Below are 21,917 nucleotides of genomic sequence, written 5' to 3' on the forward strand. Positions count from 1 at the left end.
TTGACACCTGTAGCCTTAATTTCACCTTTCCTTACAATGGAACTATTTTAAAAGTAAACTTAATTACTTAGTGTTATCTCTCATTCTGTGTCTGATTTTCTTGTGTGAAACTGTAGTAATATTATTTATACATGTTTATTACACATATTCCACTAACGTTAGTAAATAATATGACACATCTTCATTGATATTATATCCAGGAATATTCTATATTATTAACTTAGTACTATTTATATATGATTAATATACTTATAGTAAGTTATAGTAAGTTAGAAGTGGATATTGTGTGTGTGTGTGTGTATATATATATATATATATATTTGTCTCTGGAGTGTTGCATTTACCCCCCCCCCCCCCCCCCTTGCTGCAGACATCATACCTTATCTCATGTCTTATCTCATGTTTACATTAGTTGCATTCCTTAGCTCAGGCTTGAATAATTTGAGTTACAGAGAGAAAATTTTGTGTCTGTCTTTGCATTGTAATACAAAATGGAGTCACTTCTGTTCTGATGGTGATTTACAGTATACACTTTTAATTTCTGTCTTAACATGAAATGTCTGCCAGTATAAATATACTGACAGCTCATGCCATTGTACAAAACACTGGTGAGACCTCACTTGGAAAGGTTAAAGGATCTTAACATGTATAGCTTGGAGGAAAGACGAGACAGGGGGGATATGATAGAAACATTTAAATACATGTTTCCTCTTCAGCTCCCTCGCGCACCGTACTGATGTCGGAGCCGGAAGATGACGTCATCTTCCGGCTCCGGCATCAGTACGCGGCGCGCGAGGGAGCTGAAGAGGAAGCACTCAGAGGAGAGTGCTCCCTCGCGCGCCCGCCGGGTGTCAGGACATTTGAGTGGGGGGGGAGAGGGAGGGAGGACATTTGAGTGAGTGGGGGGGAGAGGGAGGGAGGACATTTGAGTGAGTGGGGGGGAGAGGGAGGGAGGACATTTGAGTGAGTGGGGGGGAGAGGGAGGGAGGACATTTGAGTGAGTGGGGGGGAGAGGGAGGGAGGACATTTGAGTGAGTGAGGGGGGGAGGGAGGACATTTGAGTGAGGGGGGGAGGGAGGACCTTTGAGTGAGGGGGGGAGGGAGGACATTTGAGTGAGGGGGGGGAGGGAGGACATTTGAGTGAGGGGGGGGAGGGAGGACATTTGAGTGAGGGGGGAGGGAGGACATTTGAGTGAGGGGGGGAGGGAGGACATTTGAGTGAGGGGGGAGGGAGGACATTTGAGTGAGGGGGGAGGGAGGACATTTGAGTGAGGGGGGAGGGAGGACATTTGAGTGAGGGGGGGAGGGAGGACATTTGAGTGAGGGGGGGGAGGGATGACCTTTGAGTGAGGGGGGGGGAGGGAGGACCTTTGAGTGAGGGGGGGGGAGGGAGGACATTTGAGTGAGGGGGGAGGGAGGACATTTGAGTGAGGGGGGGGAGGGAGGACATTTGAGTGAGGGGGGAGGGAGGACATTTGAGTGAGGGGGGAGGGAGGACATTTGAGTGAGGGGGGGAGGGAGGACATTTGAGTGAGGGGGGAGGGAGGACATTTGAGTGAGGTGGGGGAGGGATGACCTTTGAGTGAGGGGGGGGAGGGAGGACCTTTGAGTGAGGGGGGGGAGGGAGGACATTTGAGTGAGGGGGGGGAGGGAGGACATTTGAGTGAGGGGGGGAGGGAGGACATTTGAGTGAGGGGGGGGTGGGAGGACATTTGAGTGAGGGGGGAGGGAGGACATTTGAGTGAGGGGGGGAGGGAGGACATTTGAGTGAGGGGGGGAGGGAGGACATTTGAGTGAGGGGGGGGAGGGAGGACATTTGAGTGAGGGGGGGAGGACATTTGAGGGGGAGGACATTTGAGTGAGGGGGGAGGGAGGACATTTGAGTGGGGGGGAGGGAGGACATTTGAGGGGGGGAGGGAGGACATTTGAGGGGGGGGAGGGAGGACATTTGAGTGAGGGGGGAGGGAGGACATTTGAGTGAGGGGGGAGAGGGAGGGAGGACATTTGAGTGAGGAGGGAGGGAGGACATTTGAGTGAGTGGGGGGGAGAGGGAGGGAGGACATTTGAGTGAGTGGGGGGGAGAGGGAGGGAGGGCATTTGAGTGAGTGGGGGGGAGAGGGAGGGAGGACATTTGAGTGAGGGGGGGAGTGGGAGGGAGGACATTTGAGTGGGGGTGGGGGGAGAGGGAGGGAGGAAATTTGTATGAGTGGGGGAGAGGGAGGGAAGGGAGGAAATTTGAGGGAGTGGGGGGGGAAGGAAATTTGAGGGGGGAGAGGAAGGAAATTTGAGGGGGGAGAGGAAGGAAATTTGAGGGAGGGGGGAGAGGAAGGAAATTGGAGGGGGAGAGGAAGGAAATTGGAGGGGAAGAAGGAAGGAAATTGGAGGGGGGAGAAGGAAGGAAATTGGAGGGGGGAGAAGGAAGGAAATTGGAGGGGGGAGAAGGAAGGAAATTGGAGGGGGGAGAAGGAAGGAAATTGGAGGGGGAGAGGAAGGAAATTGGAGGGGGAGAAGGAAGGAAATTGGAGGGGGGAGAAGGAAGGAAATTGGAGGGGGGAGAAGGAAGGAAATTGGAGGGGGGAGAAGGAAGGAAATTGGAGGGGGGAGAAGGAAGGAAATTGGAGGGGGGAGAAGGAAGGAAATTGGAGGGGGGAGAAGGAAGGAAATTGGAGGGGGGAGAAGGAAGGAAATTGGAGGGAGGAGAAGGAAGGAAATTGGAGGGGGGAGAAGGAAGGAAATTGGAGGGGGGAGAAGGAAGGAAATTGGAGGGGGGAGAAGGAAGGAAATGAGAGGGAGGGGGGAGAAGGAAGGAAATGAGAGGGAGGGGGAGAAGAAGGAAATGAGAGGGAGGGGGAGAAGAAGGAAATTGACGGGGGTATGGGGAGAGATTGACATCCATCACACACACACACAATGCACCCCTTGCACACAGAAAAACACACAATGCATTACACACAGGCACATACACAAGCAATGCATCCCTTACACACAGCAACAAACAATGCACCCCTTCCACACACTCAGTGCATCCCTTACAGACACACACACACTGCATCCCATACATACACAAACTCACCTTGCAGCCCTTACACATACAAACACAGATTCACACAATGCATTCCTTACACACATCAGGACATCCCCCCCCCCCCCTGTGTAAAGGGCCCTCAAAAAATGGAGCTGTTTCCCATTCTCCCAGAACATTGATTTTTGTGACCACAGTTACAAACCGCCTCCAGAGAGCCTGTTCTACACCAGACCAGTGGAGCCAGACGGCAGCTGAAGCCCATCATCATCCTCATCTGGTTGTAAGTAGGCAATCTAGTATATTATTCGTGGCACTAATCTCTAATTTACCTCACATTAAAGGGACACTATAGTCCCCAGAACCACTGCAGCTTAATGTAGTGGTTCTGGTGTCTATAGCCTGTCCTTGCAGGCCTTTTAATGTAAACACAGCGGCACTGCAGCACTGTGTTAGTTAACATGGCAGATCATATGGGGGGCGGCAAACTTTACTTTTGCCTAGGGCGGCAAAAATCCTTGCACCGGCCCTGCAGACACTGCATGCCTGTGGGCGGACTCGGGGGGGGGGGGGGGGGACTCGGGTGCAGGCGCCGGGGGGCCCAGACCTTGAGCTGTGTCAGGGGCCCCACAATTTCTGATGGCAGCCCTGGTGTTGACGCACTGTAAGCTGAAACGAGAGCAAACAGAATCGATCAGGTTGGTTAGCCAATGAAATGTACGCTGAACAAAACATGTAGGCACCCAGTGAGATAACCAGAATTACCATAATCTGCATATATCCCAACCCTTACTTAGGAAAAACAGACATAAGAATAAGTGAGAGGTAGCAGAGACAACAAGCAGAGTTGCATACCTACCTGATGAACCCAAACTATTAAAGTTAGTCAAGGGCAGGATAAGAATGGGAGGGAAATGTACGCCTCCTGTCATTAATAAAATTAAGATTATAGGTACACTAAAGCTAGCATAATCCTCAATTTTATAAAATGACATATTTGCTGTTTTAACACTCAGTCAACAAATCCAACAATGTTTGTTTCGCTGGTACCTGTTCTGGGAGAAAACCTGAGCAAAAAGCCAAATTGGTTTTCCAATTGCGAGAAGTGACAGCGGATGGGTCGATGAAGATGTCAGCTGACGCTGTTCCACTAATAATGAACCTCAATCCGCCGGTAGACTGTACATGGGGATGAGACCTGCTTCCCGGAAGAAGTTCTATGACTTGCAAAGTCGATCTATTAACCATGTTCCTGCGGATGCAATTTCTGAAGATCATTTGCGGACTTGGAACCACGAGAAAAAATGACACCAGGTCTCGACCCTTGATGTGGAAGCTGGCTCCTCAGATCGTGCCAGGACCACCAGGTGATGTGGCCTTGCAGGCAAACCTCCAACCTCAAGTAATGTGTCTGAATCCACCACCAGTTCCGTAACAGAACCGAACAGAGTGTTTTTTTTCCGTCATGACCTACCAGGTGAGTGGTCTCGTCCGAGAATGAATCACTATGCTGGCAAGAGTGTGGGCCAAACTAAGTGTTTTCAGTATTTCAATGGACTGCGGAACCTGCAACTGTGGTAGGAAAAGAACTCGCAAGGGGTGTCCAATCAGCGTTCCAAAACTGAATTTGTGTAACGAAATGGTGGTCGACTACTCTGGGAGATTCTTAATCCTAAAATACCAAAATGAGGGGAATGTAAATAGAGGTTGAGATTTCCATCCAAATGTATCCTCGTCGAGGAATGATAAGTGGTCCGGATCCAAGGGGTAATTGGGACCTGCCTAAAAGAAGAAGATTCGTCACATGCTGTAGCCGCGTGGTGGACCGCAAAGGAGTTGAAAGTGATTCGAAGAGTAGGCTGGCTGGAGAAAAACTCAATCGGTCTTGGTGAGCGGGTCTGGGTCAGGATTTCCATCCGTGAGACTATCGACTGATTAGGGAGAGAGTGTGATAATCCGAATAACCACTTGTACTATCCCGCTCCAGTCCAGCCCTGCCTAAGGCCCGTGGTGGAATTTATGGTACGCACGCCACACCCAAGATATGGTACAATAGAGTGAGACATTTAGGCCCAGAATTCCTGACTGTCCGGGGAATGTATCTCAAGAATCGGTCTTAGGCCAAGGGACCCAGGTATTGAATTTGAGGTCTGAAGTCTAAGTCTTCCTATGAATGAATACCCCCACATTGTCGTCTAGAGTCCCGTGATCCCATATCGTTCTCTAACACGTAGATAAAACGTGAAGCCCCTTCGCTAATGACAGCTGACTCCAGAGAATAGATATAGTGAAAAAAGGGGCTATAGCTTCAATCATCCGAAGCCGTGACTGTCCAGGTTGAGAACCTCGGGTAGTCAGATCCAAACCCGACACAGGCCCTGAGCAGTACTCCAGCGGGAGATTGCATCCCGACTTTGTGACGTCTGTGTAGGATTCAACACCAAACAAGGGCTCCCCCATAGAATCCGAATAGTCCTCCTTGACCGTACCTCAATAGACAGATGGGTGAAAAACAAAACTCCGGACGGCAACCGTGAGGGAACTCATGTATAGATAGAGGGTCCTCTATATCCAAATCATGATCTCCAGACACGTCCTCAGAGGAGTAGGGGCAGTCCGGGGTTTGGGACTTCCCCATTCCCGTTGTCCGAGTAAAGGCAGTGCATGTCTGCCTTATGAGGGCCTCAAATCACTTGCTACCCTTGATCGGGGAACATTGTCTGGTCCGTGTGTCCAAAACGGTGTGTGAAAACCTAACCAGTGTGTGCTTGCTTTTTCAGCATAACGCTGGTCAAATCAAAAACCTACACACCCGATATAGCTGGGGCTCACCCATCAGACATACAACCTACAGGAGTAAATGCAACAGGGAGGTATAGGGTATCCAGAAAATGTGCAATTCCTAGTGTTGCGGACCCTTTCGCTCACAAGAGGATAAAAACTGTTTAGGCGATAATCCCCTTTCCAGATAGACCAGCAGCTACTGCAATCACGAATCTCCCGAACTGCCCACTGCACGTATTCACCAACACACGAACCCTGGAAGCAGCCGAACAGGAAAAGCAATACGAACAGCTTACACTCCTGGCAATCGGCATACAGTCAAATTCCCCCCAAGAATGAGACAACACTTCACTTTGAGGGTTAAGCAGGAACTCATTTACTCAGGGCTACCCGCCCAGTATTTATGCAGGTCTCCCACCTGGTGGACACTCCCCTAGGGGACCAAATGGAAGACTGTAACAAAATATAGACATACACCAATTACAGACACACAGCAGTAAAACAACCCCCACAATGCATCCTGATCTCCTCCCTCTGTCCTGGAGATAATTGAGAAGTAATTCAATTATCTCCCAGGAGAGAGGCAAAACTCCATTACACACATGGGGACACAAAAGACAGTAAAACACCTTAAAATACACAAAGTCACCTTTTCCACATAGAACACAGACATATCACATATCCCCAGATAGCTGGAATCTGAGCGCACAAAACTACCGAATAGCGCTCAGATCCTATTCACACAGTTCAATTGCCATGGAGCCAAAGTCTCTAATCACACGGCTAAACTTGCACGAATATGAACCAGGCGACGGACGGCTCAGCGGTGTTCGTGCAAATACGTGTCCGCTTTTATTTCCATAGAATCTTCGCCGAACACCGCTGGTCTTTCGCACGATCAAAGACCACCCTGGCTTCGTCAATTAAGCTGCGGTTAACCGCAGCTTCAGGGAGGTAAATTGACAGCACACTCCAGCCCCCAGGTGGTCGCGTATTAGTTAGTTTGTTTCTGCAGGGAAAATAAAAGGTTTGACCTGCAGGGCCATAGGCTAACAACCAGGCTTCTCCAGTTCACAGTGGCAAGGTTGGTTTCGCCACACCTAGGGACTGTAGTGAGACAGCCGTTTCCAAACAGCCTCTACCCTGTCCAAGAAGGCATCAGGGGAACGTGTAAATGAGGTGGGCAATCTCCCCCAGTAATACCTCAGTGAGTATAACCCGATAGGTGGTCTAGTGGCGTGGGTCCAGCAGACCAATCACAGGGGATGTAACAGTGAAAGCTATCTTACATATGAAACAACCTGCCCGATCAGACAACACCTCTGTAATGAAAGAGAAGCCCAGTCGTTAAATTTAATGCAGCGACACCTCATCATTTTGATGAGGGAGACATACTCTGTATAGCAGGAGCTGAAGCATCAGCGGTAAACCAAGTTATGTAGCACAGGCCTCCAAATCGAGTTGACTGTAGGCGGGACGCCCCTCTACGAAGACAACGGGGTCTTGTACTGGCATTTGTCTGTAGGGTGAATAAGGGTTGACAGTAGGCTAAATAACCCTGCTGGGTAGTGTCAAGTGACGTGTTCGCTCTCAAGGGAGGGGAGCAGAATCCAGCCCTGTAAGAAACTGTCCTGCCAGCGATAAACTGAGGAAATAGTATGAGTGGTTAACTCGGTCTGTGCACATCAGGGGAGCTCAGTAGAGTGTATGAGAGAGCCGCACTATCAAAAAACGTACACTATATCCCTACCATAGTGAGAGAATCGTACCCTTTAATAATAAACTCAGGCTATGTCAGTGTCTGGCTCTGAATATGAGAGCGGGACCCACTTCAAACCTGTAGTATGCAACCCTATCAACCTTGGGCCGAGGTTAAGGGAGGGTCACACCCTCTAATGGAATTAGTAACAGGTTCTGTATATCAGAAGGGGTCCCCTCTGGTTTTGTAAATTAGTCTTGCTTCGGGCTGAGGTAAAGAAAGGGCCACACCCTCTTTACATGCAAACCAGAGTCCCTATCAGTCTCAGACTGATTGTAAGTTGAGAGATCTTGTCGAGTTGGGATGAGGTCCTGAGAGGGATTCCCCCTTGATCCTGAAATCACTTTCTGTCTTAGTCACCTGAGAGGTGTACTCAAACTGGGAATCAATAATCCTGTAACACTCCAGCCTAGGGCCGTGTCCCAGAGTCAAATAATGGGGACAGGCCGAGAAACTGCAATAGCCAGAAAAAGTTATGAATCTACAAACAGCCACCTGGATCCCACGCAGGATGGTTGCGGGTAGCCTGGGGAAATGCTGGAGACGTTCTCCGCGATCCACGAGAGCCCGAGGAGTCGGAGGAGGCCAAGTCAGGCCTCTCGATGACCCGAGCGATAGGAAAATTGGAAGACACGAAAACAAAGAAACGACAACTAAGATTTAGATAAAGGCAAATACGTACCTCGGAGGGAAGGTAAATAGCAGACTGGAAAAGCAAACCAAGTAAACCCAACTGAAAGGGCCAGGAGCTAAACATGGCATAGAAACAACTACCCAGACCTAAGATGGATACCGGAAATGCAGCTAAAGGCTTAGTTGCTGAAGGCAAGGAAATACCATGTTCCCCTGTTGGTGCCTGAGCACTGGTCCCAGCATGTGCGAAATCCTCCTTTGAGATGTGCCACCACCAGGCTGGTGTAAACCGTGGTTGTGCGCCCGGGGATCTTCATAGAAGCCTTGCCCCTCAGGGCCTGAGGTTTAGGGCCTTCACCCTTCCAATCATACTTAGGTGCCCATATATTGGTGTCCTCTTGGATAGTATGGCAGCAGTGCTTGCCTGGACACCCACCTATCTCCATGTCAATAGTGGGTACTGGGCTTTCCCAGAGTGATATTCCCCCAGGCCTGCGGCCAAAAGGTGGTTCGGGCACAGACTGACATTGGCCTATCGATAAGGCATGGACAGATCAGGCCAATCAATGGGCACCGACAGAGCAGGCCAGTCAGAAGTGCACAGACAGAACAGGCCAATCAAATTGGCACATACATAGCAGGCCAATCAATGGGGCACAGACATAGCAGGCCAATCAATGGGGCACAGACAGAGCAGGCCAGTCAATGGGGCACAGACAGAGCCGGCCATACACAGGTGTATAGCCGCAGGGGGCGATAGCCGCAGGGGACCAGTATTTTTTTATCCTGGGGGTAATACGTGCAAATCATCCTCAATACAACAAACCTCAAGGATGTGAAAAAATGTGCTAAGAGCACTAAAATAGGGAAACTGGCAGTCCCCAAACGGCCTACAGCCACTGATCACTGGTCTATCCAGGCTGCAAGATCCCATTGTATTACAGTTTATACAGAAAAAACTGCACCCCAACCTAGCCTATAATATAGTAAGACGCCTAAATGGGGTTTCTATGGTGACCAATTGGGTGAATTCCGATGCAGGGAAAACCTATAGAAGCCTTATCTGGCCTCAATTAATACTTGTTACATCTGATATGCATGTATTCCTACAATGTAGTGTAGGTGTAGTATAAACCCTTTCACCTACTAAGCAAACTAGCTTCAGAAGGTCTGGCGGCAGATCCTGACCTCCAGCGGAGAAAGAACCCTGCAATCAGACTGCCACTGAGGCAAGTACATCTGGGGGAGGGGCTGCGAGCAAGCGCACCCTCCTCGACGCGTTCAGACACACGCGGTCCGGTGCCAGAGTCGGCCGCGGCAAGCGGCCATGTGAGGAAGGGTTCCGGCCGTCGGGTACTCGGGTACGAGCACGAGTACCTAGAAACCGGGAGAAAATTACACGGGACCGCTGGAGGCGACTCCGCGGTCCCAGGGCTCGGGGGTCGGAGCTCGGGGGTCGGAGGCAGCAAGCAGACTGTCAGCCTCCAGCAAACTTCCCAAGCGGCATTTACACAGCCCGAGAAGAAAGGGCAGAACATATAAAAACAGAGAGAATATCTCGGAGATAGATAGAGGGGGGGTGACCAAGGGTATAATAAAAGGCAGAAAAGCCCACAAGGCCCATCCTTGAAACCAAATGCAACAGATGAGCAATCAATGATGCATAAAGTTACAGACAATAAAAATTCCCAGACAGATTAAACATAAAATACTGAATATAAGCAATTAAATCCCAAAGCCACCAACTAAAAGCAGGAGGCAGTGGTATTCTGACCTGTACTGATGTGGAGCAGCAAAGAAAGAGGAAATGATGTGAGGAGAGAGGAGTTTTACAGTACCTAACTTTTTTTCTGATTGGTTGTTTTCTGTGCTGCTGTGGAGTTATAGTAAAGAGAGACTTAAGCAAATATGAAGCCTCCTGTCATGTTATAAAATTGTATTTATTAGGATAAGTGAGCCACCGCAATATTTCAATCCCTAAAAGGTTATTTGTCAAGCTTAACTTGGAGTGTCTGGATCCTCTTTCAACCACTGATATCTACTCCCTGGGGCTGGTGCAGGCCCTTGGTTCAGTATCGCACCCAGATCTTCACATGATTGGAGTGCAGTTTGTTTGTTTTTCTCTTTTTTTTCTCTTTTTGCAAGTATTTTTAGAAAAATTCAGCATAGCACATTATCTGTGGTCTCCGAAGGTAATATGATAATTGTCTGTGTCTTTACCTATGACCATAATAAATAATGACTCTGCAGATCAATAATTTAAAGCAAGTTGGGAAAGAGAGCTAAGATAGTCTATTACAGTCAAATATTGGCAATTTATTTAGAGCTTTCATATAAGGTCTTGCGATGTGTAAATCATATAGAACTAACCTATAGACTTCTAACTCAGTGGTATTTAACTCATATGTACCCAGGGGCATCACACAATTGTTGATGAGAACGTGGAGAGGAGGGATCTTTTTTACATATATGGTGGAGATGTTCCTACATTTCACAAGTATGAGAGAACTCTTTGATTTAGTGGAGTCAATCACCCCTACCCCATTTAAGCTTGAAATTGCAATATTTTCTAAATTTCCTAAAATCATCTTAAGTAGGCATAAAAAAATTATATCTTTTTTTTTTAGCATTGAAAACTAATATTGGAAAAATTGGAAGGTAGTGGAGGTTTCCTCTCTAGATACTATTGAAAAAAAGTATAAAACAAATTATTCAGATGGAATACATAGTTCACTCAGCAAGCAATATCTTGCATGTGTGTTTCGTTAGATTTGGGAACCAATATTGTCCACTAATGGAGGACTTCTGGGAGGCCAGCTCAGATCAATCATATAGAGGGTAGAATTTGAACATTTGTGTCTTAAAATTTAATTACATAGCCAAATCTAAGGGAATTTTGAGGACAGAGGAGACAAGTTTAATAGGAATGATGAATATCAGAGAATAAATTCAACAGTAACCTGATTTTTTTTAAAGGTAATTTAATTTGAATTTGTTCTCCTTATTATTTCTCATTTATATCTTTGTTATTATAAAATTGTTTTTGAGCACGTTAAGTACAACAAGGTCATAAAAGTTAAATGATGAGCATCTGTTAAATGAACAATATACTTTATGCCAAATATAAATTAATGTTATAGATTAGAAAATATAAATATTACTACATGGCAAAATTATATAAAATATTATGAAAAGAAAAAAGATGAATGTGATAGATATGAATACACAACAAATAAGATATTGTAATTAATCTTTATTGCTTAATTTTTTTTTTTTTTTTTTATTTCAATTTTTTATTTTTTTTTTATGCTAAAAAGGTTTACAACATCAGTAATGCATTTGTTACAAATGTTCAGTAGTTGACTGAATGTAAAACTGAGAACATATAATGCAAGTGGAACAGTTGAACAAAACCATTATACAATAGTTCAGTGAGGGTATCGAGTTATACAGTGGTTCATATAAATGATACAAGAAATATACATTTGAACAACTATTTACAGAGTGTTAGTACCAATTTAAAGTTCCGTTTAGAGTGCGAAGAAGGTGAGTCAAAAACCCTCATTGGAAAGAATTGCAATAAATTAGAAGATAACAAATAAGAGTATGGGAGAAATAGGGAAGGAGGGTAATGGTGGGTAGTACGGAGGGGGGGGAGAGAGGAGAGGAGTGGGGAGGCAAAGTTTAGTGAATGTCCGTGTTTTCCATAAATTGTGTCCAAGGATCCCATATTTTGGTAAATTTAGTGTAGTCTTTTGACCTGGCGAAAGTGATCGCTTCCATTTGTTTAGTACTTTCTACCCTCATGATCCATTCCCTTGTGGACGGAGCTTGTGGCGATTTCCAATAAATGGGGATTAATTGAGCTGCAGCCATGGCTAGATGTTGAAATAGGATGCATTGTGATTTGTTTAGCTTCAAATTAGTGGGTGGTTCTAGAAAGATGAAGTGTAAGGGTGTCAGAGATATTTTTTCGCCCAGGATCAGTTGGATAAGTGTGTGGATTCTTCTCCAGTAGTTAGTTACAATTGGGCAATGCCACCAAATGTGTGTGTGATCTGCGTTGCTGTTGTTGCACCTCCAACACTTGTCACTTTCTGTCTTATGTATATGATGTATTTTTGCTGGAGTGTGGTGCCAACGTGATATTCGCTTATAGTTACATTCTTGGGCTGTTAGAGAGATTGAAGCCCTGTATGTAGATGGGAAAATGGCTTGCCATTGTTTTCGTGAGATAACCATTTGTAGTTCTTGGGACCATTTTTGTGTGAATTTTGGGAGTTCGAGTGAACGTGAGTTTTTAATCACCTGATATACGGTAGACATTATTTTCTTTTGGGGTTTAAGATTTGTGCATATGATTTCAAAGTCCGTCAGGGGGCGATTACCTGCCGGCAGCAAGTTTTGAGTTTCTATAAATTTTTGAAGTTGCGTGTATTGGAATATTTGAATTTCTGTTGGTCTTTTATTTGGGAAGATTTGATGTATTGTTTTCAACTTATTATTATTCGTGATCATGTCACCTAGCAGTAATGAGGTACCCTTGTGGTAGATATTATAGGTCTTCCCTGATTGACCTCTTTGAAATTTCGGGTTGTTTGTAAGCGGGTAGAGAGGAGAAGGATAGGGGGAGATCGTTGAAGAGTTTACAAGTTTATGCCAGATTTGAAGTGTAGTTTTGATAGTTGGGTGTGAGTCCGAGAGGGGTGTGGTGTGAGGTAGATGTTTGGGTAGCCAAGGGAGGACCTGCAGAGGGGTGGTTGAGAATTCGTTTTCTATCTGGACCCAATGCTGGACCACTCCTGTTCTAGTCCATTCGAATATTCTGCTAAGATGGATTGCTTTGTGGTATGTATCTAGGTCTGGAAAGTTCAGACCCCCGAGATTTCTGCTTTTTATCAGAGTCTCGTAAGCTATTCTCGGTTGAGCGTGTGACCAAATAAAGTTCATGAGAGTCGATCGAATTTTAGAGAAAAAACTCGAGTGTAATTGGATTGGGAGGGTTTGGAGAATGTATAGTAGGCGAGGAAGAATATTCATCTTAATGATGTTGATTCTGCTGAACCAGCCGAAGCAGGGTTTGTGCCACTTTTGTAGGTCGAGATTGATTTCTGTAATTAATTTGTGGAAGTTTAATTCATATAGGAGCTTTAGTGTGTGTGGGATGTGAACCCCCAAGTATTTAATTGAGGTTTGTTGCCAAGTAAACTGAAACCTATTCTTAAGTTGGGTGTTTAAAAATGTAGTAGAATATAGAGGCATAAGGTCACATTTTGTAATATTTGCTTGGAAGTTGGATATTTTGCCATAGAGCTCCATTTCTGATATGATACGCGGTATAGTGGAAAGTGGGTTGGTGATCGTAAAGAGTAGGTCATCGGCAAATGCCATGACCTTGTATTCCTGGTTGTCTATTTTGAGGCCCTTGATCTTTGAGTTATCCCTTATGCCCTGAAGAAATGGTTCTAGGATGAGTATGAACAAGAGGGGCGAGAGGGGACAACCTTGTCTTGTCCCATTTGTGATTGAGACCGGTTGTGAGAGTTGGCCATTTATACGTATGCGCGCTGTTGGTTTGGAGTAGATAGCTGCTATCCACTCCATCCAGCGAGGCCCAAAACCCAAAGCAAGCATTGTGTGTGTGAGTAGGGACCAATTGACCCTATCAAAGGCCTTTTCAGCGTCTATTGCAAGTATGGAACTGTGTATCTTATGTGTATGGGCCCAGTGGATTAGATTGATTACTTTCATAGTATTGTTTTTTGCCTCCCTACCTGGAACGAAGCCTGCTTGATCCTGGTGGATCAAGTTCGGTAGGAATTCTTTGAGTCTGGTCGCCATGATCTTTGTTAGTATTTTTAAATCAATGTTTATTAGGGAGATGGGTCTATAGTTGCCACACATAGTTGGGTCTTTGCCCGTTTTTGGGATGAGTGTAATAGTGGCTTCTAGAGCTGCTCTGGGTATTTGGTGAGAGAGGCTTTGAGTATTGAATGCCTCTGTAAAGGGGCGCGCTAGTTCTGCGGCAAATGTTTTATAATATTTCCCTGTATAACCGTCTGGACCTGGGCTCTTGCCTAGTGGTAGTGATTTGACTATCCTGTTAAATTCCTCGGGTGTAATAGGTTCGTCCAGAAAGGCAACTTCGTTGGGTGGGATTGTTTTCTTGATTCTAGTATGTAAATATGTGAGGATTTCCTCTTTGGATGGTTGGACCTTGGATATGTTATATAGGTTGGTGTAAAATTTCTGAAATTCTCCCATTATGTCAGGCATTTTTTTGGTCATTATCCCTGATTCCATTTTAATTTCGGGGATAAAAGTGGATTGTTTGATAGGTTTCAATGATTGTGCTAGTAATTTACCCGCTTTCCCTCCTTTTTCGTAAAAAAGATGTTTTGTTAAAGAGATTTTGCGTTTGGCGTGAAGTTGTAGTGTAGTCGTGAGTTCTGATCTTTTATGAATGATTGATTTATACGTGTCGAGGGATAAATTGTTGTTTTGATGTATAGATTCTAGAGATTTAAGTTCTTTTGTCAATTGTGCTATTTTTTGTTCTCTATTGCGTTTGGCTGTGGATGCAATTCTGATAAGTTCACCTCTCATTACTGCTTTATGGGCTTCCCAAGTAAGAGGAGGAGCTATGTCAGGTCTGGTGTTCTCGTTGAAGTAAACACTTACTGCATTTTTTATACGGGTAATGTTGTCGGAGTCATTTAGTAATAGGTCGTTTAGTTTCCATTGGGCTGAAGGGTTTTGTAGATGAGGGAGCTTTAGCGAGAGAGTCAACGGTGCATGGTCCGACCAAGTGATTGGGCCATATGCAGCTGTTGAAGCTATTGTCAGGTATCTGTGTTGTAAAAATATAGAATCAATCCTAGAGTATGTGTGCGTAGGAGGGGAATAAAAGGAAAAATCTTTCCGTGTGGGGTGCAGCAACCTCCAACAGTCAAACAGTTGTGCTTCGTGTAGTGTAGAGTTTATTTGTTTCCTAGTTTGAGTTGTGTGAGGTTGCAGTTTGGCCGTGGAGTCCAACTCCCCGTCCAGAGAGACATTTATGTCCCCTCCAACTATTAGGATACCCTCTTGAAAGTCAGATAGCTTACTCAGTATTTTTTTCAAGAATTGGTTTTGTTTCCTGTTGGGTGCGTAGAGATTGGCTAAGGTTACTGTGGCTGTGCCCAGGATTCCCTTAAGAAACAGGAATCTGCCCGAGTCATCAGTTAGTTGTTCCTGAAAGGTGAAAGGGGTGTGTTTACCAATCAGTATCGCTACTCCTCTTGATTTAGATTCTGAGTAGTGGCCATAGTATCCCTGTGGATAATCTTTATTTCGTATTTTTGTGGTTGTTCCCTTACGTAGGTGTGTTTCCTGAATGAAAACTATATCTGCTTTCTGTCTGTGAAAGTCAGATAGTGCTATTGTTCTTTTTTCTGGAGTATTGAGGCCTTTGGCATTTTGAGTAAGTATAACAATCGAAGCCATCTTCTAATGTCAGGTCTTAATTGTTTGACGATAAGGTGTATTGAATCCTACCAAGAGACAAAAGTATATTGGAGGGGTGTATATCTTTCCTGCAGGGAGGTGTGATAGCAAGAAAGTGGTTGATGTGAATATAGTATCAGTATGGGGTTTCCTTTGTCTATGGAGTGCTATAACGCTATTTATACACTTGGAATATTGTTTTGACAGATATTGTTATATACAGCACTTGTAGTTTGTTGGATGATAACACTCTTATGCAGATAACATACAGTTTTCGGAAAATAGGAATATTAATAATTAAAATAAAAAGAATGCACATAAACAAAACCTGTCGTTTACAACTGTTTGCAATAAAATTACTCCTGTTACTGGACAGTAAAGCACTCTTCAAATAATAACGTTGCTTGAATCTGAAGAATAAACGTAAACAAGTGATCAGGTTGCTATGAAGTACTAGCAATGATGCCCTGTCACTCGAATATGGGCTATGCCTCGACCCTGGGTAAAAAGGGGGGAGTCGCAAAAGGTATATAGGAGGCTGCGGGGGGAAGGGAGGCGGGGGTGGGGAGAGGAGGGGGAAGAAGGTTAATAAACAGAAGGGTGGAGAAAGGTCGTTGATTTGGGAAGTAGGGATAGAAGGGAGTTATACTTCCCTGTGATGGGAAGTCTCTCTCAGTCAATGAGAGTAAAGGCAATCTATCGAGACGCTACCGATAGATACCTGTTTGTGGATGGGGGATCGGTGTGCCAATACTAAGGGTGAGGATCCCTGGCACTCATATCCTTTAATGATTAGTGAAATAGTAATCTTTTGGAGACTGGTGGTTAGGTCTAGCGCTAAATATTATGACCTTTTGGAGAAATGGGTTGCACATCTGTGAATACCAACCGCGGGGAAAATGGATAGTATGAATAAGGAGTAATGAGAGTGATGAGAGTGGGAGGAAAGGAAGTCGGCATATACATTTTTAGAAATATAACATTTCCTTAACCTTAACTGATTCTAAGTTATAAACAGCTGGCATTCATGGTCCTTTGGTATGACATTTTGTTGTAGTTTCAACAAATCGTATATTACCAGTTGGTAAGAAAAAGATTAAGAATAACAATTTTTCAACAAACATTGTTTAACATACAACCTGTCCACCGTTGTGAAGTTTAAGTGGTTCGATTACGTGGGATGTTCTTAGTAGTCAATAAGAGAGTTCCACTTAAATTCAGGACTGGTATCTTCAATATTAAAGAGGTGCGCTGTGTGATAGGTTCAAGAGCATAGTTTATTGAAGAGTTGACTTGAAGATAATGGATGGAGTTGGCTGATTATACGTGAAGACTCCAGCAGATGTAGGAGTAGAGGTTGTGAAAAATCGTTGTCGTCTTAGTCTGGATGTTGATTGTTGAGAGTTCATTTATGGTCGTCTGTCATGGTGTTGTGGATAATAGCGCGGGGCTTCCGAGTAGGGTATGAGACGTGAGTAAAATCAGAGATCCCTTAGGGAGGGGAGTGCATATTACGGAGGTTGATGTTGTCTGTTGGAATTCTTGGTCTTTGTTGCGGTGATATAAACTGTTGATCGTTTCTTCGTTTTTTAGCAGGTGTGACCCAGCGTTGTCTTTGAGGAAGGATTGTGGTATCTTGTTGGTGCTGTATCCCATTCCAGTCCATGACGTTAGTGACAGGTAATTCGAGTGCTTGAAGAAATGGAGGGACATCCAATATAGATGAGATTGACAGCAGGTTGCCTTTGTGGTTCACTATTAGGGCAAAGGGAAGTCCCCACCGGTATTTGATATTTCTGTTCCGGAGATGTTCTGTGACCGGTTTTAAGGCTCTGCGTGCTTGAAGGGTATATCGGGAAAGGTCCGGGTATATCTGCACTGGGTGCCCGTGAAATAAGAGTGGTTGAGAGGTGTCCCTTAAAGATTTTAAAATATTCTCCTTTATAGAGAAATAATGTACCCTGCAAATGGCGTCCCTTGGTGTGTCGGGCGACAGGCCCCTAGGGCGCAGAGAACGGTGGGCCCTATCCAATAAAATTCTATTGTCACCTTGTTCTCCCAATATAAGGTTAAAGAGCTCGGATAGGATATCCTCTAAGCTCTCACCTTGGGATTCCGGTAGGCCTCTGATTCGAAGGTTGTTCCTTCTCCCGCGATTGTCTAAATCATCTAGGTGCCTCTGTGTAGAGGCCAGATGCAGGGCATGGGAGTCTATAGTTGTTGAAATGTTAGTTAACTGAGCTTGAATCACATCTCTTTCTTCCTCCAGATCAACCACTCTGAGATTAAGCTGACGGACCTCAGTGCCAATCGCCTCCATTTTCGTGTGGAACGTGGTTTCCAAATTTTTCATTGTGGTTTGTAGGTCGTTTTTCATACATTGTAGGTCCGATTTCGAGGGCAAGTTCTTCAGTAGGGTTCGAATATCGGCCTCCTGTGTTGTGTCGGATGAAATGTGTGATATTTCTGAGGCTGAGGGGCTGCACGGTTGCGGATCCGTTTCCGCCATTACTAGAGGAGACGCCGCGGCCTCCTCTCCACGATCAGGATTATCTTTAAAATAACGGGTCAACGTACCCGATTTCGTGGAAGGTGTTCTCCCTGTATGCCCCTGAGTAGTACCTTGCTTTTTATGGTTGCCCATTTCGCTTTTTAGTCTCCGATTGCAACGGATTAGTGCCCGGGTCCTTTGGAGCTAATTCAGCAAGCGTCCATTAGGCTCCGTAGTCGGCCACGCCCCCCTTTATTGCTTAATTTTATGTCACAAAAAAGATACAAGGACGAGATTAAATAACCAATATAGACCTTGATTTAATAAGCTTTCCTAGTGATTAAATTGTTGGAAATTTTTTCAAATGATTTAGCTAAACTTCCATATAAATATTTCTAGCATTGAATCATTTGGAAAACTTGTTAAATTGGAGCCATATTGTTCTATACGCTTCTATGAGGGAGAGATATCTTCTCTAAGATTCAGAAAACATTGAACGTACCCGTTTTTCCCTAAATAATACATGAACTGCTTTTCTAATTTCTTTATTTCTCATGCTATAAATAATGGGGTTAAACAATGGGGTCACCACAGTGTAAAAAAGAGAAGTGAACTTGTTTATATTTAATGCATTTCCTCTGGATGGACTGAGATAGATACTAATTAGTGTCCCATAAAATAAGCACACAACTGTCAAATGAGAGCTGCACGTGGAGAAGGCTTTCTGTCTCCCAGTAGTGGAGGAGATGCCGAAGATGGTGAAGAAGATATAGACATACGTGACAATGACAAATACAAATGGGAAGAGAACAATAAATGGAATAACCATGAAAGCTTCCATTTCAACTATAAATGTATCCGAACAGGAAAGCTCTAATAGAGGAAGGAAATCACAGAAGAAGTGGTCAATAATATTAAGATGACAGAACTGTAAACCACCAAGCAAGACACGTGAAATTAAAGCAAACAGAAAGCCAAATGACCAGGACAATGCAACAAGACTAATGCACCTTTTAAAGTCCATGACAGTAGAGTAATGCAGTGGGTCACAAATAGCTAAATATCGGTCATAAGACATTACAGTGAGAATATAGCACTCTGCAGTACCACAGGAACCAAAAATCTGAAGTTGGGTGAGGCAACAGAAGTGGGAAATAGAACTGCCTTCTTTCAATATAACATGAAGCATGGTGGGCACAATGTTTGAGGTAAATAAGATATCACACAATGACAAATGACAGAGGAAAAAGTACATGGGGGAATGTAAGGTGTGACTCTTGGACACCAAAAAGACAATGATAATATTTCCGCTCATTATGATGGCATATATTATAAGAATGAGAATGAAGACTGGAATCCTGAAATTTTGGAGATTCTGAAATCCAAGGAGAAAGAATTCATTGAAGAAGGTCTGATTTTGATCACTTATAATCTGCTGGGAAAGTTAAAAAAAAAATGTTCACTGCAAATCAAATGCCACACCTCAAAAAAATGTATATATTAGTTTATAAGTTATTTTAGACTGTAATGGGACAATAAAAAACAAGTAAATAATTACATAAACATTATAGCACTACTGAACTATTATAAATACGAATCAAAATATGAATCAATAGCAGCTCAAAACACTTGTGCAGGGTAACCTTTCTTCCTTCACCAACTTTCAAAGTCATATAAAACACAAGTACAACACATCAATTTGTTGGGTGACACAACCCTAGCTTTATACCTGGAGCAACTGTCAATAGTGCTTGAATAACAGATGTATTAAACATAAATGTACAAAAAGAAATAAAAAGTGCACTTAACAGAGTTTCAAGTCAATAAAATCTCCCAAACTGCATTTCGCTAGGTCAACTTCCTCAGTCAGCAGATATGCATTTTGGTAGATTTTATTGCTTGGACACTTTGTTAAGTCCACTTTTTATTTGTTTTCATATATTTATGAAATACAAATGTGAATATTATAAAACACAAAGATAAAGCACCGCGCTTACAGCAGCAGTAGCTTAGTATCCAACAGCTTAAAATACATAGTAGAAATGTGAATATTATGTATATACTTTCCAGTATACTGATATGTGTATTTTTGTGCCATTGGTTTACAGGTCAAGTGACAAAAAGTTGTCAGAAGGGGAAAAAGAGAAGGAGCAGTAAAAAGTATATTTATATATTGTACATGTATTAAAATTATTATATATATTATTATATATATATGTGTGTATTTTAACTGCTCATCAATTTTTCCCCTCTGTTGCACACTTCTTACTTGATCTGTGAGTAAAATCGACATTTAGTGATCAATAATTTTCCATCAATCATCTTTTTTTCTTTTTCTTTTTTTAAAGGTAACATAAATCACATATCAAACAAAAATGCTTGTCCGTTGCACAAGTCGTTTGTTCAGTTTAACTTCCATATGACGTTTGGGAGTTATGGAATTCAGACAGCCCGTAATTGGCCTAAATTCAGACAAATTTGAGTGGTCATCAGTAATTATTAATTTTTATTTAATGAAAAATACTAATTATTTAATTGTTTATCCTTTTTTTGAGAATAGTGGGTATTGTTTTTATTTCACTAAACTAAAGTTTGATCAGCAGCATCAATAATGACAAAAAGTAAGTAAGAATGTTGATGACTTGACTATGAAGACCTGAAAACAAGGGAGATATGAAGAATTTTTACGAACCTATAATATAATATTTGATTGCAGTATTGTACTTACTTTCACCCATTACAGTTAGATCTTCATATATGTTTCAAAAATACAAATAATAATAAACAAATTATTCATTTAATGTATTCATCATAAATCGGCTATAGAGTTCTACTATTGCTTACTCATTTTTAATTCTGTTTAATAAACAATGATTTATAAAACAAATTAAAGTAGAAAATATTTCAATTATTTCCTCAATTTTTAAGAAGTATTAGCTAAGATAGAAAAAAAATCAACATGTAAAGCTTAATTTATATATATGTACCATTCATTCTTCTAATTGTGTTCTTTTGTATTACCACTTCTTTTACATGGCTCCATTCTCACGATGTCCAGCGAAAATCACCTAATATTAAATGCACACCTTCCTCCATTCTGGATTCACACATAGTGAATGCTCTTCAGCATCATTAAAGACTGCATCATTAATGCCATATTTATAATTTTGAAGCTAACAAGAAAGAGTCCTTGAAGAGCTGATAATTCCTCAAAGAGCATATTAACGTTCCCCAAATAGTTTATTTGAATTATGTTTCCCACTTAATTATAGCAAGAAAATAAGTCAGGCATGACTGCCTAATAAATAAACATTTAATAGTCCAGAATTATAAAAGTAATGGACACCACAGATACATATTGTCACATGAAATTTCATCCAAAATTAAGAGCCAATTGTTCTACTACCAGATGAAAACCTAATGGCAGATGACATTTAATGTGAAAAAAATGCAAAGTTATGCACTTTTGGGTAAAGCATGCACAAGCAACTTGTACCCTCAATGCAGTGGTGTATCTTGGTTTTTTGCTGCCCTAGGCGAGACTAAACTCGGCACCCCCTTAATCAGTTAAAATCAACAGACGTAGCGTCAGTGAAAATCAACAGATGTAGCGTCAGTGAAAATCAACAGACGTAGCGTCAGTGAAAATCAACAGACGTAGCGTCAGTGAAAATCAACAGACGTAGCGTCAGTGAAAATCAACAGACGTAGCATCAGTGAAAATCAACAGACGTAGCGTCAGT

The 21,917-nt window shown here is 43.2% G+C and overlaps 1 protein-coding gene across 1 annotated transcript; it reads right to left on the reverse strand.

Moving 5' to 3' along the window:
• Positions 1 to 18,649: 18,649 nt before the first annotated feature.
• On the reverse strand, positions 18,650 to 21,223 carry LOC134601959 (olfactory receptor 11L1-like). Its single transcript, XM_063446465.1, has 2 exons — positions 21,162 to 21,223; positions 18,650 to 19,609 (listed from the first exon to the last, which is right to left on the reverse strand). The coding sequence occupies exons 1-2, from the start codon at positions 21,162 to 21,164 to the stop codon at positions 18,650 to 18,652; spliced, it is 963 nt and encodes a 320-aa protein (XP_063302535.1). The 5' UTR covers positions 21,165 to 21,223.
• Positions 21,224 to 21,917: the final 694 nt, after the last annotated feature.

The sequence above is a fragment of the Pelobates fuscus genome, chromosome 3 (assembly GCF_036172605.1).
Source record: "Pelobates fuscus isolate aPelFus1 chromosome 3, aPelFus1.pri, whole genome shotgun sequence".
Classification (NCBI taxonomy): domain Eukaryota; kingdom Metazoa; phylum Chordata; class Amphibia; order Anura; family Pelobatidae; genus Pelobates; species Pelobates fuscus.